General features: G+C 46.7%; 1 protein-coding gene across 7 annotated transcripts in view; it reads left to right on the top strand.

Annotated features, from left to right (window-relative positions):
• The first annotated feature begins 385 nt into the window (after positions 1 to 385).
• LARS2 (leucyl-tRNA synthetase 2, mitochondrial) overlaps positions 386 to 16574 on the top strand; it is a 91250-nt gene continuing 75061 nt past the window's right edge. Inside the window, exons 1-4 of one of the 7 annotated variants that reach the window (XM_085845237.1) lie at positions 386 to 502; positions 6219 to 6315; positions 11456 to 11701; positions 15632 to 15760. In XM_085845237.1, the coding sequence (XP_085701363.1) occupies positions 11459 to 11701; positions 15632 to 15760 (372 nt within the window). In that variant the 5' untranslated portion in view covers positions 386 to 502; positions 6219 to 6315; positions 11456 to 11458. Of the gene's footprint in view, positions 523 to 628; positions 929 to 6218; positions 6316 to 11455; positions 11702 to 11765; positions 13209 to 15631; positions 15761 to 16574 lie in introns of those variants that run through there. The other 6 variants (XM_085845236.1, XM_085845234.1, XR_015049079.1 and 3 more) reach the window with 6 other exon arrangements.

Below are 16574 nucleotides of genomic sequence, written 5' to 3' on the forward strand. Positions count from 1 at the left end.
ATATATATATATATATATATATATATATATATATATATATACACACACACACATGGTTGGGAGTTCATGTGCATGAATGAACAATTGAATCTTCAAATGTCGTTTTTGTAACACGATCAAATGATAAACTTGAGCATAACCAACGTTCGCATTTATTATATTGATTTTTCTCACTTGTTTTAAGTCACCACGTCTCGAACGATGTAAACGGCGGCGGTATCATGAGCGAAAGCAAAAATGAATGAAAAACGAGCACCATACACCGCCTTATCTGCGCACAGAATTTTCATCATGATACTTGAACACAATGCAGAGGCTTGAGGGGTAACACTGTAGAACGAACGATAAAAATAAAAAATAAAAAAAAATAACTTACGGACTTGTGTTCTGTCCGCGTTGGCCTAATTCGTCGGGTCGGACGTACACCGATCAGTGTGGTGAAACGAACCTCGAACAAAGCGCTTCTTGTGTAGAACCGGCTGGAAGTTCGAAGCAAATGGACGTAAGATATCTTCATTTTACGTAAGACTATTATTACACGGTGTTTGGAAGCGTTTATTCACAACGTGTTTTAAACGCAAGTGTTCTCAATCTTCTCGATTAATCGCGCGCTCGATCTTCTTCCTCCATTAACATTCCTCTTCGTCCAAACTCGTGGTTCTCAAAGTGGTCCCTACCGCCCCCCAGTGGGCGCTGGGAACTTTCAGGGGGGCGCTCCAGACTCCACGAGTGGTAGGGGGCGCTGGCAATGATTTGGGGGGCACTGGCGATTTAGAGGAGCAGCGGCGATTCGGAGCGCTCATTGGGCTTCCTGCAGTCTGAACAGGTTACTCGGCACCATTCGGCCAATTGGCCATACAATGCCCGTTGTGGTCCTCGTTTTCCTTGGCGCCGTCCGGAGAGAAATTAAAGACAGGCAATGGGACAGGTCGGCCTTTTTGTAAATAATGAACACATTTTAAAATGTACTTATTCTGAAAATCATTAAGTTCTTCAAGCATATTACAGACTTGTTTACCAACAATGCAAGTCAGTGGTTTTTTTAATATACACATGGTGTGAATACCATATACATGTGTTATGATCCGGCAGCGCGAGTACTGAGGAGGAGCGGGTACTGAGGAGGAGCGAGTACTGAGGAGGCGCGAGTACTGAGGAGGAGCGGGTACTGAGGAGGAGCGGGTACTGAGGAGGAGCGAGTACTGAGGAGGAGCGAGTACTGAGGCGGCGCGAGTGCTGAGGCGGCGCGAGTGCTGAGGCGGCGCGAGTGCTGAGGCGGCGCGAGTGCTGAGGCGGCGCGGCATTGTGTTTTAGGCGCGCACTGTTGTAGCTACCGTTGGAAATGTGAAGAAAATTTTTTTTTGCCGCGCAGGGTGAAAATCAACTGACCAGAGACCGGAAATATATAATTATTGTTTGGGCTTATCACTGGTGTTGGTCTTTCGACATCTTGGCGTATTGATTTCGTGATTCAAAAAAGCTTCACATACGGTCGGCTTCAAGATGTCGGCCTCAAAGAAAAAGTGTCGTCAGTATTCCGTTGAATACATCAAGTATGGATTCATTCCATCCCTGACGAACACGCAGTTACCGATGTGTTTGTTGTGTGGTATCAGGCTGTTCAATGAATCAATGAAACCATCTCGACTGAGCGAGCGCCTGAGTAAAAAGCACAGTGATGAGGCTCGCGCAGAGGTCAGCTATTTCCAATCGCTGAAAGAGAAATTTGAGAAGCGATCCACGGTAACCACAATGTTCAAAGCCAGCCAAAAGCTCGTGGATAAAGGACTGGAAGCGTCGTATAAGCTGTCATTGCTCATTGCCAGATCTGGAGAACCGTATTCAATCGGCAAACAGTTGATCAAATCGGCTGTTGGGGAAGTGATAAAAACTGTTGTGGGCCAGGATCCGTATCCAGTTCTCTCGTCGATTGCTCTCAGCAATGATTCCGTGGCCAGGCGGATTGATGAAATGTCATCAGATGTAGAAGATAAGCTGTGTGGTGAGCTGAGAAGTACACACTTCGCCATCCAGCTGGATGAGTCCACTTTGCGTGACAGTGAAGCTCTGTTACTCTGCTACGTTCGCTTCATCCGTGATCAGGAAATGGTGGAAGAATTGTTGTTTGCCCGCTCTCTTCAGACTGATACGAAGGGTTCTTCCATCTTCCAAACGTTGGAGAAGTACTTTACTGATAAGAACATACCGATGGAGAACATTCTCGCTTGCGTGACGGACGGGGCACCACGATGGTTGGCCGCCAGCGTGGTTTTATTGCGCTTCTGAAGAACCAGGTACCGTCCGTGTTCGCCATTCACTGTGTCGTGCACCGCCAGCATCTTGTAGCAAAAGCTCTCAGCACCAGGCTTCATACATCACTCCAAATAGTAATCAAAGCAGTGAATAAAATCAAGGTGTCGTCTCTGCATGATCGGCTGTTTCGTCAGCTTTGCCAGGAGAATGATGAACCATTCGAGAGGCTCTTGTTTCATACCGAAGTTCGATGGTTGTCCAAAGGCACTTGTTTGACCCGTTTCCATGCCCTCTTCTCGACAGTGGTCGAGTTTCTGTAGGAAATTGATACAGAGTTATCGGAGAAAGTGAATGTGATTGAGCATGATGTGGCTTACCTCGCGGACATATTCAGTATACTGAATGATGTCAACAAACAACTCCAGGGTGACCATATGATGCTGATTAAAGCAAAGAAAGTGATTGGCGTGTTCGTAACTGTGCTGTATCACGTGGTTGGGTTTTCATATATCGTGACTCGCCTGCTAGGGGGGCAGTAATGTACATCTGAGCGCGCAATAAAGCAGAGTTACTGCTAACGCTCTCCCTCTCCATGTTCCGCTGCACCTCGGACATTACAGTTGGCTGACAAGGATGGTTGGTAGATGAGTCACAGCGCACGGACGGGTGCAGATTTTCGTCGGAGACCACTTCAAATTGTTTTTCAGAGCAATTAGGGTGCTATTTCCACGCGAATGATGTGGTCGACGAGAGCAAGCAAAAGTCGATCTTGCTCGCCTTGCTATCGACTGAGCATTAACGACTTCTGAGTGATTTGGTGGCGCCGGACAAGCCCAGTGGGGACACGCTGTCGTTTCAGGACATTGTGCAGAAGATGAAAGCACACATGGCGCCGGAGAAGTCATTACAGCTAGCTCGATACCAGTTCGATCGCCTCGCGAAAGGTACGGGGGAGCGCGTCGCGGATTTCGTAGCGCGAGTGAAGCATTCTTCCGTGGCCTGCAGGTTCACGGCGGGGGAGCGTCCAGCTCGACTCGGAGATCGCTTTATTTCCGGTTTACAAGATGCAAAAATGGTTTCGGCGATTCTACGACTGAAGGGTGAAGCCATTACATTCAACTCGGTGGTCGACACTGCTGCAGCTGTCGAGCAGACTGTCGATGTTCGGGCCATCACCGGCCACAGCATACCCGATGACCCGGGGGTCCACGCGGTGTCGCGAGCGCCCCGGGAAGCACGCGCGACCTTCGGTGCGGGCCGGGCCAGACGTCGCCGCATGGGCGGTGAGGTGGCCCCGCGGACGTGTTTGGGATCTGGAGGTCAACACCTGTGGCGTGTGTGCCTGTTTAAAAACACCGTGTGTTTACATTGTCGCAAGGTGGGTCATCTGAAGCGTGTGCCGAGGGGCGTTGGCCACCGTTAAGGTCATGGACGGCAATGTGCGGGGCGACCCTGGGCAGAACCTGCAGCCGATGATGAGCCTGTTTTCAATTGGTCCTGCGGCGGCACGCCTGATGGTGGCAATCGAAGTGAACAAAACGCCGATCACGTTTCAGGTTGATACGGGAGCGGCTGTGTCGATCATCGGCGAACAGACCATGCGTAGACTCAACGGCCTGAAGCTTATCAGGTCAAACCTCACACTGTACACGTACACCCGTGAGAGGATAACGCCCATCGGGATGGCAGACGTGTCTGTGGGGTACCAAGGCCAGGTCGCCACGCTTCCGTTGTACGTCGTGCGGGGGAGGGGTCCGTCTCTCCTAGGCCGGGACTGGCTGACCCGCATCAGGCTTGACTGGGCCGCCGTTCACCTTGTGCAACCTGTGCCGAGCCGATGGGAGGATCATTTGGAGAAGATTCTTCAAAGACATCAAGGTTTGTTTTGCGACGACCTTGGGAAACTCAAAGGCGTTCAGGCAAAGCTCTTCCTGAATGAGGGGGTGGTTCCTCGTTTTTGTAAACCACGACCGGTGCCGTATGCCCTGTGGGACAAGGTCAAGGGTGAACTGGATAGGCTGGAGGCCTGTGGAGTGATCGAATGCGTGTCGTACTCAGATTGGGCCACCCCGGTCGTCACGGTGCTCAAACGGAATGCAGACGTCCGATTGTGCGGGGACTTCAAGTCTACGGTTAACCCGGGCTCAGCGTGGAGCAGTATCCGCTGCCGTCAATCGATGAGATATATGCACGGCTGGCATGGAGTCAATACTTCACGAAGCTTGACCTGCATGATGCATATTTTCACCTGGCGATGGATCCCAGGAGTAGCGACCTTTTGACAATCGACACGTGTCAAGGGCTCTATCGATATACCCGACCCTGTTTTGGGATTGCTTCGGCCCCGGCCTTGTGGAAGAAAGCCATGGATCAGGTTTGCATTGGCCTGTCCGCTCAAACCTATCTGGACGATGTGCTCATTGCGGGGAAAACGGCAGACGAGCACCTTCCAAACATTCCCCAAGTGCGAACAAAGCTGGAAGCGTGCGGCCTGCGCTTGAACAGGGACAAGTGCGCGTTCTTCAAGCAGCGCTTGGAATACCTCGGGCACATCATCACGCCGGAGGGGCTGTTGAAAGGCCCTCGGAAGGTGGAGGCAATTCGGCACATGCCACCGCCCCGTGACAAGACGCAGCTGCGCCCATTCATTGGTATGGCACAGTATTACCAAAGATTCGTGCGCGGGCTCAGCTCGCAGCTTGCGCCATTAACGCGGTTGCTCAGGAAGGACGAGCGCTGGGCCTGGGGGCATGCACACCAGGCATCGTTTGACCGCGTCAAGCGGCTGCTCACGGAGGATACGGTCCTCGTGCACTACGAGCCTGCCCGTCCGCTCTTATTAGCATGCAGCATCGGGGCATTGCTCTCTCACAGGATGGACGATGGTTCCGAGCGGCCTGTTTGTTTTGCATCCCGGACCCTGTCCACAGCAGAGCAGGAATATGGCCAGATCGAGCGCGAGGCTCTCGGCCTCATCTGGGGTGTGCGGAGGTTTCATCAATACCTGCTGGGGCGGCATTTCACTTTGCAGACGGATCGCAAACCACTTCAATTCATCCTGAGACCCGAACGCGGGGTACCGGTGGTGGCGGCCGTGCGAATACAGCGGTGGTGTCTATTTCTTGCTGCTTACAGCTACAATATTCAGTTCCGAAGAACCGAGAAGCATGCTAACTGCGATGGGCTCTCACGCTTGCCTTGTGCGGAGGGTCCAGCTTCGTCTGAATCAGCCGACCGGGTTGATGTGTTTGCACTGAGCCAGGTCCAAAGCGGGCCGATCACGGCCAAACAGGTCGCGGTGGAATCGGCTCATGATCCAGTGCTCGCACGTGTCGTTCAGGCGATTTCTACGGGGAATTGGAGCGATCTACCTTCAACACCGGCATTTCAGCCTTTCGCGTCGCGCGCATCGGAGCTGTCGTTGGCCCAACGGTGCGTTATGTGGAGAATGAGAGCGGTGAATCCACCGAAGTTCAGGCAGCAGTGTTTGGAGGAACTTCATGTCAGTCACCTTGGCGTCGTGAAGACCAAGAGTCTTGCTCGTAGCCTGTTGTGGTGCCGGGGTTAGACAAAGCCATTGAGCAGATGGTTAAGCATTGCACCACGTGTCAAACTGTGATCAGTTTGACACGTGATTGTGATCGATGCGTTCTCTAAATAGGCAGAGGTTGTAGTAATGCAGCATACATCGGCAAACATTACGGAAGAAAAACTGCGGACGATCTTTGCTAATAAAGGGATACCCGAGATTCTGGTCTCGGATAACGGTCTGCAGTTCATCGCCGGTACATTTGATGAGTTTATGTGTCAAAATGGTATTCGACATCTAAGGTCCGCACCGTATCATCCTGCGATGAACGGGCAGGCGGAATCATTTGTTAAAATGTTGAAACGGGCTTTGCGAAGGGGGGGGGGGCTGTTGCACCTGTGCAGACTGTGGTCGATATCTTTTTGCTCCAATACAGGAACGCTATTCATCCTGCCACGGGCGATTCTCCTGCCATTCGTCTCTATGGACGGGCATTGCGGTCCAGACTGGATTTGCTGCGACCTGGAGGGTCGGTGAGTGGGGTGGTGTCTCGCCCGACGCTGCTGCGCGGTTTTGATGTGGGACCGGGTAATGGTGCGCGATTATTTCCACGGTTCCAAATGGGTGCCGGCTGTAGTCTCTGTGGTACTGCGGCCGGCGAATTGCATGGTGCGGACTGATGGTGGGGAGGTGTTGCAGCGGCACGTGGACCAAATGCATGATCGCTGTTCAGCGTCACCCACCCCCCCCCTTGCCAAGCGACGTGGGCCCCCCACCTGTGATGTCGCCGTCGCCAGGCGTTGTATCGCCAAGGCCGGACGTGCTGACGCCCGCGTGGTGTTCACCTGATTCAGTCCTGCCCGAGGACGACGAGCAAGCTTGTCGGCCGGGGGCGGTTGTTGTTGCGGATGGGGCAAGTCCGGTGAGGGTGTCACCTCGACCTAACCGGGAGGCATCTGAGCCTGGGCCGTCTGGCGGCACTGCCCGCCCAAGGCGGGTCAGAAAACGGCCGCAGTACTTGGAGGATTTTGAATGTTGATTGGTTTCGTTTGGTCATGTTATAATTGTCATTTCATCATTGGAATTGTCATTTTACAAGGGGAGGAGTGTGCTGTATCACGTGGTTGGGTTTTCATATACATCATGACTCGCCCGCTAGGGGGGGCAGTAATGTACATTCGAGCGCGCATTAAAGCGGAGTTACTGCTAACGCTCTCCCTCTCCATGTTCCGCTGCACCTCGGACATTACAGTAACCAAGGCGACTCTGCACAGGGAAACCCTCGGCCGCAGCGATATGTACCACTTTCCCCGGTTAGCAAAGGAAACTGCTGTTTCTGATGAAGAGCTGCTCGTTTATTGCAATCACCTTGAGAAGAATTGTGGAGATATGGAGCAGCGTTTCAGAGACATGCTAGAACTGTCGGTGCCAGCATTAGTGATCAACCCATTCAAATGTGACATTCGAGATGTGAAGCGCGAATTACAGGACGAAATTATCAACTTGTGGAACGATGATGAGGCGAAGGCAAGATTCTCGCAGCATGAATACGGCAAATTCTGGATTCTGGAGCGGGGCGAATACCCCGCAATGTGGACAGAGGCAGAACTGCTGCTGATGGCATTCCCCACATCATACCTCGTTGAAAGAGGGTTCAGCGCCGTGATGGTCCTACTGACCAAGTATCGAAACCGCCTTGACATTACCAAGAGGGGCGATCTGCGTCTCTACCTCACTGAGATGGAGCCATACGTTCGTAATCTCACAGCGAGTCACCAGGCCCACCCTTCACACTAATGGTATTTGGGCCTGTGATAACAGATTCCCAGTTTGCCTCACCTGGACCTGTTCTGCTGAAACATTGTAGGTCGTGTAAAGTAAAATATTATTCAGAAAATATTTGGCTTCTGTTATTTTTGCTTCCTATCTACATAAATTCGGACTATCCAATTGCCCACTGGGTGTCCGACCACGAACGATAGGACAAAGGAGCATTGGGCCGGTCCAAGAGGGCAGAAGGGGGCGGTAGTCAAAAAAAGTTTGAGAACCACTGGTCCAAACCGACCCGCGCGTGTGAAACTCGAGTTGTCCGATGACGCCCATTTTTGTTCACGTGTATGAAAGGCAAACAGAATCGAATTCCTTCGCATTTGTTTACCCTGGAGGGCAGGTGATCAAGGTGTATTCCTGCATCAAGCGTCGCCTCGAATATTATTTAAATGTTTTTTTAAGACAGAATGTCGATCATTTAAAACCCACGGATTTGCTTTCCCTCAGGTTACACATAAACAGTTCCTCTCCTTTCATCGCATGACGATTTTTAACAGCGAATGCCATTTATTTATCATCCTGGACGATTAAAGTTTCGGTTCAAATAAACCAAACATCTTCTAAGACTCGACGTACCTCGTCTGTGTGGACTTGCACTAGGACCTGACCTCCTGGCTGTGATGGTTGTACAACAAGCAGATGTAGCATTGCAGCTTTAAGGCCGTCTGAGCCGATAGATCTGAAACATTCACGACCTGTACAGTATCTGGTTCCAGGATCTCCTCTCTTCTGCACTTAGGAATGACAAACGTTCCATCCAAGCACTCCGATTCCTCTCCCACTGTTGGCTCCACTCTCCATCCAAGCACTCTGGCTCCTCTCCCACTGTTGGCTCCACTCTCCATCCAAGCACTCTGTTTCCTCTCCCACTGTTGGCTCTGCTCTCCATCCAAGCACTCTGGCTCCTCTCCCATTGTTGGCTCTACTGTCCATCAAAGCACTCAGGCTCCTCTCCCATTGTTGACTCTACTGTCCATCCAAGCACTCCAGCTCCTCTCTCACTTTTGGCTCTGCTCTCCATACAAGCACTCCGGTTCCTCTCCCACTGGCTCTACTGTCCATCCAAGCACTCTGGCTGCTCTCCCACTGGCTCGACTGTCCATCCAAGCACTCCGGCTCCTCTCCCATCATTGACTCCACTGTCCATCCAAGTACTCTGGCTCCTCTCCCACTGTTGGCTCGACTGTCCATCCAAGCACTCCGACTCCACTCCCACTGTTGTCTCTGCTCTCCATCCAAGCACTCCGGTTCCTCTCCCATTGTTGGCTCTACTGTCCATCCAATAACTCCAGCTCCTCTCCCACTGTTGGCTCTGCTTTCCATACAAGCACTCCGGTTCCTCTCCCACTGGCTCTACTGTCCATCCAAGCACTCCAGCTCCTCTCCCATTGTTGACTCCACTGTCCATCCAAGTACTCCGGCTCCTCTCCCACTGTTGGCTCTACTGACCATCCAAGCACTCAGTCTCCTATCCCACTGTTCGCTCCACTGACCACGTTCTTGTCAAAACCCATGTCTCCCTGTTTTTGGCAGGGGGCTCCTTCAACGACGCAGACAATGGCTGTTCACACAGGCCAACTGGCAGGAACTGAAATCTGCCCTCTCAGTAATGACTTGGGTTACCACCTCCGCAGTACCTGATGTTTATTTCCCATGGGAATAATTTCACAGAAGCTTACTCTCCCACATGCACCAGTTTATCCATCCCATCTGTGAGAAAGGAGATAAAGTTCTGTCTGGCATTAACCTGAAATTGGTGATTGGATTCTGCCCCAGTCAATGAACTCTTGACAAACTGACTCGTTTCTCAGAAATGGTCAGAGGCATCAAATCTTCAAATATATGTCGGCACCGTCTCCTGAAACATATCTTCAGCATTCGACAGTCCGGCATCCTTCTCTACGCAACAAGATCACTGGCTGCGGTGTAAAAGCCGCCTTAACACTTTGCTTTCTGACATCCACCACCTGCACACTCAACATGTTACTATCAATGGAATGTTCTTTTTTCCTCTTCCAGTGGATTACTGGAATTCTCCAAGGTAGTGTCTTTGACCCAGTCCTGTTCCTCAATCAATCTCACTGAATCTCTTTTAAATCCTCTCTTCCTTTATTGCGGATTACTTCACACCGAGTTAGTTGTGTAGTACCCCTTCACACTGATAGGCAGACAGCAGCTGCATCACTTGACAAATGGAACATGTCTTTCATTGCTGGTACATCTCAGTCTTAGCATGTTTCTCTGAAAGGATAGTCAAACAAAACCCAACGATCTATTTCCACGGTCAGCCATGGGAAGATGTCCGGTGTCTTAAACCACTCGGCCTCACCATTAGCCACCACATTTCCTGGGCTGACCAGAAATAAAATAACATCTCTTGAAACGTAGCAAAGCTAACATCCAAAACTCAATTGGTAAAACTATTATGGCCTGGACAAACACACTGAAACTCAATGAGAAATAAATAAATATGGAAGTGATTTTTGAAAAACGGGACGTCTTGTGCTTGACGGGCTGCGGACGGGCTGATAAGGCCTATTTGTACTCACCGTGACTTTGCCCTTTTGACATTTTGACCCATTTATCAATTTGTGTTTTCCATATTGTCATAATATTAAAGGTTTGTTGAAAATTTGATCACTGAAGTTCAAATGGTTAAAAAAAAAACACTGTTGTGGCCTGGACAGAGACAGACACACACACACACACACACACACACGCACACACACACACACACACACACACACACACACACACACACACACACACACACACACACACACACACGCACACACACACACAATTGCCAAACCCCATCTCCCGATGTGTGTGTGTGTGTGTGTGTGTGTGTGTGTGTGTGTGTGTGTGTGTGTGTGTGTGTGTGTGTGTGTGTGTGTGTGTGTGTGTGTGTGTGTGTGTGTGTGTGTGTGTGTGTGTGTGTGTGTGTGTGTGTGTGTGTGTGTGGGGGGGGGGGATGGGCTTTTAAAGAAACAGTTTGAAGCCTGAATTTAGTGAGTTTCACAAGGAGTTGTTTGGTGGAAAAAAAAAAATTGTGACCTTCCAGTCACAAGTGTTGGATGTATGGAATAACAAAGGTACCAAGGCTGGTAAAGACAGGGTTAAAATTGGAGGTCACAAAAAAAAAAAACTTCAAGTTTCCATTCAAAAGAGTTATTCACCTATGATATTGGGCTGACCGGATGGCCTATAAGGACACATACTCTCTAAGCTGTCTGGCCTTGGGTTTGAATCCCAAACCACAGAGAAAGCTGACATCCTGGTGTTTCACAGCGAGGGCGATTCATCAATGTGTGTGCCGTCCCACAGATGGACGTTAAACTCGGCGTCCCAACTGCCATCATTCGTTGGTGGACGTTAAAGATCCCATGGTGTCTTTTGTGAAGGGGCGGCAAGCTATTGTCTGCACCCTGATCAAATTCCAAAATTACGACCCCAACGACTAAGTCGAATGTCAGGACTGGCCAGCTGATTCGTGTAAGACTTGGTCCCAAAAACTTCCTCCAACCAACCCCACAAGAACATGAGAATCATTTTGGCCATTAAAGAAGAAGACGATTTAGCTGTAAAATTAATGTACAGTACGTACATCTTTCAATGTAAAGGATATGTTTGGAGTGCCCACCCCTAACCCCCCCACACACACACACAAACACAAACACACACACAAACACTTCTGAAAGACAACCCCTTGTCTTCCAAATGCTGCTTTTTTCTGGAGAAAATTCTGATTCAGTTTCTACATAGTATTTTATCCTTGACATTAAATTCTGAATCACATCTTCAAGACTGTGTTCAAGATTAACGACGACTTTGTTTTTGCAGATCATGAACTCACAGCTGATGAGGCGTACCAGCTTCAACACCATTTCAAATGCTTCGAGGTTTCTATATAATGAAATATTTTTGCGCAAGATTTTGTCTGCACAGCCATTACAGACATTATTCAGTGAAACTGGTACTTGGGAACCAGAATATGGAGTGGAGACGCGAAGAAGGCTTGAACGATGGTGGCATCATCGGGTACACGACCAGGTTCAGACGGCTGTTAAAACAGGAAGCACAAATGAGGTCCAATTGAAGTTACTTTGAGTATTATCTGTGACATTGATTAGTTCATACATTGACTTTTTTTAATAAATTTTTTTTTTTTATGTTGTTTGGTGTATTAACTGACAGCAATGAAGGCAAAGAGTTTGCTCTGATATAAGGGTTTGTAGGACAAATTTAATTTTACCATAATGCTGCATGGATTTTTTTTTTTTTGTAGATATAACCTGTTAGATGATGCAGTTTTGATTCATATAAATAAATCCAGCCATAAAGTTTTCACCCCTTACCAATAATGGCACATTTAGATGAATTATGAATGATGTAGAAACAATTTTTCCAAATGAAATTTTTTATTCATAATTGAAGAGATCAAACTAAACACTGTTATAGTTAAAGGAGGTTACATGTCAGGAATACCTGTAAAAAACATGTACAAATCAAAATTCACTGGTTGTACAAGTATTCATCCCGTTAGAGGTCAGTACTTGGTGGAAGAACCTTTTACAGCAATGACTGCTATGAGTGTTTGTGGGTACATCTCTTCCAGCTTTGTACAGTGAGATGGTGAAATCTTCACCCATTCTTCACATGAAAATTGTTCTTGTTCTGTCAAGTTTGATGGGGATCGTCGATGGACTGCAATCTTCAAGTCTCTCCATGAATGTTCAATTGGGTTCAAGTTAGGACTTTGACTGGGCCACTCGAGAACATTAATTTTATTCTTATTCAGCCACTCCAGTGTGGCTCTAGCTTTGTGCTTCGGATCATTGTCCTGCTGAAATGTGAATCTCCTACCCAGTATCAGATTTATGGCTGACTCGAGCAGGTTTTCATCAAGGATCCTCCTGTACTTTGTACCGTCCATTGTCCCTTCTATCCTGACGAGCTTCCCAGTCCCAGCTGATAAAAAGCAACCCCACAACATGATGCTGTCACCACCATGCTTCACAGGAGGGATGATGTTGACTGAGTGATGTCCAGTGTGAGGCTTGTGCCAGATATAACGCTTTGAATTTAGACCAAAAAGTTAAGTTTTTGCCTCGTCTGACCATAAAACCTTTCTCCACATGGCTGCAGTATCATGAAGATGTTTTTCACAAACTTCATACGAGCTTTTAGATGTCTTTTTCAGTAATGGCTTCTTTCTTGCCACCTGTCCATGGAGGCCAGTTTTGTGAAAGGAACGGGATATTGTTGATTGATGAACACTGACCCTCCATCTCAGACATAGAGCCTCGCAGATCTTTCAAAGTCATTGTTGGATTTACAATGACATCCCAAACCAGTTTCCTGCTTGCCAGGCTGCTGAGTTTGGATGGGCGACCTGATCTGGGTAGAATCTGGTTGGTGTGATACGTCTTCCACTTCTTAATGATGGATTTCTCTTTACTCAACGGGATAAATGAGTGACTTTGAAATTGTCTTCTAACCCTCTCCTGAAAGGTGCTTCTCCACCACTTTATGTCTGACTTCTTTCGAAAGCTCCTCCTCCTTGGTCTTCATGTTTGCCTTGTGGGTTGACCAAGTGAGTTTCACCTTAAAACTCCTTAGATAAGTGGAGGAGCTTTATTTTTTAGTTAAACCACTGATTACATACAGGTGAAACCTATTATACTTATTTTGTAACTTTTCAAACAAATGATTTACCCCTGAAGTGATTTAGGGTTAATTCGGTGAAGGGTTTGAATATGTATACAACTGAGAATCATCAGATTTTCTTTGTTACTCCAACTTATTCACATTTTATCTGAATGTTTTTTAGCTATATCACTTTGGAGTAGTTTGTGAAGACTCGACATATTAAGTTTGGTTTGAAAGCATCATGAAATAAGCTCAGGTGGCATCAAAATGTGAAAACTTTGGAAGGGGCAAGTTCTTTTGTAGGTCAGATTGGTTTGTTGATTTTCATTTTCTTGTTCGATGCATAAAATAATGTAAAGTTTGATTCGTCTGTGACTTGATATAATAATTTTTTTTAACCCTCAAGTAGACTGGTGTTGGCTCAGTGGTTAGGGTGGTGGCTTGGGATCCTAGGGTCCTGAGTTCAAGCCCCATCGGCTGCTGAATTAATATACCAGGGGGTTGACTCAGCCTGTCATCCTTCCGAGGTCGGCGAAATGAGTAACAGTTCCAGTGTGTGTACTGGTAGAGGGGCACTGCATCAGCGACAGTCACGCTTCAAGAAATGATAGCTTCCCCGGCAGCTAAGCTGCCATACGACCACCACCAACCCTCTAGTCACTCAAGAGTCAGAAATAGAATGAATCAATAATGGACCCAAATATATTATACACCGTAGCCTTGGCGTTGAAGTCTTTCTGACAGCTGAACTTGACCCCAGCGAAAGTGAACAGTTAGAACAAACCACAACTTTCAAGAGACTGTTGTGGCATATAAATACCAAAACATGTTTCGCCTCATTGGGAAATATTCTACCAAATGTAGAAAAAAAAGTGGAAAATTGATCAATTTTTATATGCCCGATATATATATATATATATATATATATATATATATATATATATATATATATATATATATATATATATATATATATATATATATATATATATGTATATATAGATATGCGTATTATGTGATACCGGTCGTCCGTCCATCCGTTCCTGTCCGCACTCTAACTTCCAAAGTTTTCATCTCTCACGTTTCATATTTGGTACATAGGTACGGACTGTGGAGAGGGTGTGTCGCGACATACGTTCGTCATCTAAAGTGGTTGTCATGGCAACCAGGATGCTGTTTTCCATGTAGTAGCACAATTCTGTATATACCTTCTTGTTCGGGCGTATATTGTGCTCACTTGCACTCTTGTTTACAATTGAAATTAAATAGCCCAATTTGCTGATGCTGTTAAAAGTAATTTAATCAACAATAAGTTGATGTGTTGAGCAATTTTTTCATGATTGTGTTTTTCAGAAAGTTTATTTATGTGTTTTTGCATGTACTCTTTAGGAATACATTTCAAGGTTTTCCTCACTTAAACTCAACAATTGATTCTGTGACAGAGCAGTATCTGGAGAATTGTCAACCAACAACTCATATTCACAGAGTGGTGATCAGATGTGTTTATGCCTTCATAATCCTCGGCTGTGAAATGGTCACTACAAATAACAAGTCTATCCAAAGGGTCCTCTTTACCTGTATTTTGGGGGGGAAAATTCGCCCGTTTTGTTTGTACAAATCTTATCCACTGCCGGCGAATGTTTGATTCCTTCGGGAATTGGTGGGAGCGATTGCCCGTTTTCCAGCCATTTTTGCAAAACATGACGACACACGTACGAGGCATGATGTACAAATATCCAAATAACTTTGTTCCACAATAATTCAAAATAACAAAGGATAATATGGACAGTTGCAAGCTCAAAAAAAGCGAAAGAACGGCCCGCTCAACTGGACACTTCTTCAATGAGCGAGTGAGCTTCCGCTTTGTTTTGGAGAACGCGACGTCACCATCCATATATGGCACGCGGCTGTTTTTTTCAACAGCCTTGAGAAATAACAACTTCGGAGTTAAATTTCATTAATTCTCCCAATAGTTAGGCAACCACAATAGTTTGCATTGAACTATTTAATGCACATATAATCATATTGATAAATTTTCAGAACATGTTTGGTGACCCGCAACCTGCTCTTTAATATTTAATGGAAATTTTCACCAGTTGAGAGATTTTTTTTCTTCAACAACAGGAAAAAATAATAGAAAACACTGTTTCACTCTGCAGGTTATGTGCATGCCTCCAAGAATAAATCAGACATAGATGAAGGCAAATTTGATGAAAGAAACATGAAATCCTAACTAAAGTCATGGAAACTGCAGCTCAAGTCATGGGTGCAAGATGCTTTTTGTGTGATAAGTGCAGTTGACACAGGGATTTCTATCTTCAAACACAATCCTCACCCTTCATCTTCCCATTCATTTTGATGTTACAGGTGGGCAAGTCCAAATTTTACGTACTTTCAATGTTTCCCTATCCATCTGGGAAGCTGCATATGGGACATGTCCGAGTCTACACAATTGGAGATGCCATCGCTCACTTCCATCGTCTGCAAGGCAAGAAGGTAAGGGTATTTCCAGTTAAACATTCCCTGGTGATGGTGTCTTTAGCTTGACTCAACAATTAAAAAAATAATTTATGCATTCAGGCAAAAGTTTTTTGTGTATACATAGTCGAGGCTCGTGGATTGTAAGTTGCATGGGCATTGTCAACACAGATGTATCAGAGAGGGCATTGTCACCCCCCAGATTATCAGATTGCTTCATATTCATAACTCTCACCATTCACTTCCTTCTCATTTTTAGCTCACCTAGAACATAGTTTAGGTGAGCTTATGGGATGGTGTAGTCTGTCCATCCATCCTTAAACACTTGCAACGTCTTCCTCGAAACTGCTGATGAGATTGTGACCAAACTTGGCTAAAATGATCTTTGGTGTGGTAGAGCTCAAGTTTGTTCATGGCATTCTCCCCCTCCACCTGTAAATAGGTCATCATAAGATTTACAAGTCCCAAAAGTACTTGAATTTTGATCTAATATTGCCATCATTTTGGATTACAAGAAAACCTTTAACAGTCTTCTCTCAAACCGCTTAACCAATCAATATGAAACTTAAAATATATGATCGACTACCTGCATCGAAATGTTTGATGAAGGGAAGCTGATCTGAAACACGATATAGCCACCAGTGACATCAGAATACGAAAGTAGGCAATATCTCAAAAAATATGAAACATGGACACCTTGGAGTTTCACCTTCTCAAATAAAGATAATTTTGACACAGCAGGAAGAAATATCATCATACCAGAGGTGGGAAATATCTCAAACAGGCTCATAGACAGCAGGGAGTTGCATTACTGTGAACACCATGTCATTAC

This window comes from Eptatretus burgeri, chromosome 11 (assembly GCF_056783735.1).
Source record: "Eptatretus burgeri isolate ZD-2024b chromosome 11, Ebu_testis_v1, whole genome shotgun sequence".
Taxonomy (NCBI): Eukaryota; Metazoa; Chordata; class Myxini; order Myxiniformes; family Myxinidae; genus Eptatretus; species Eptatretus burgeri.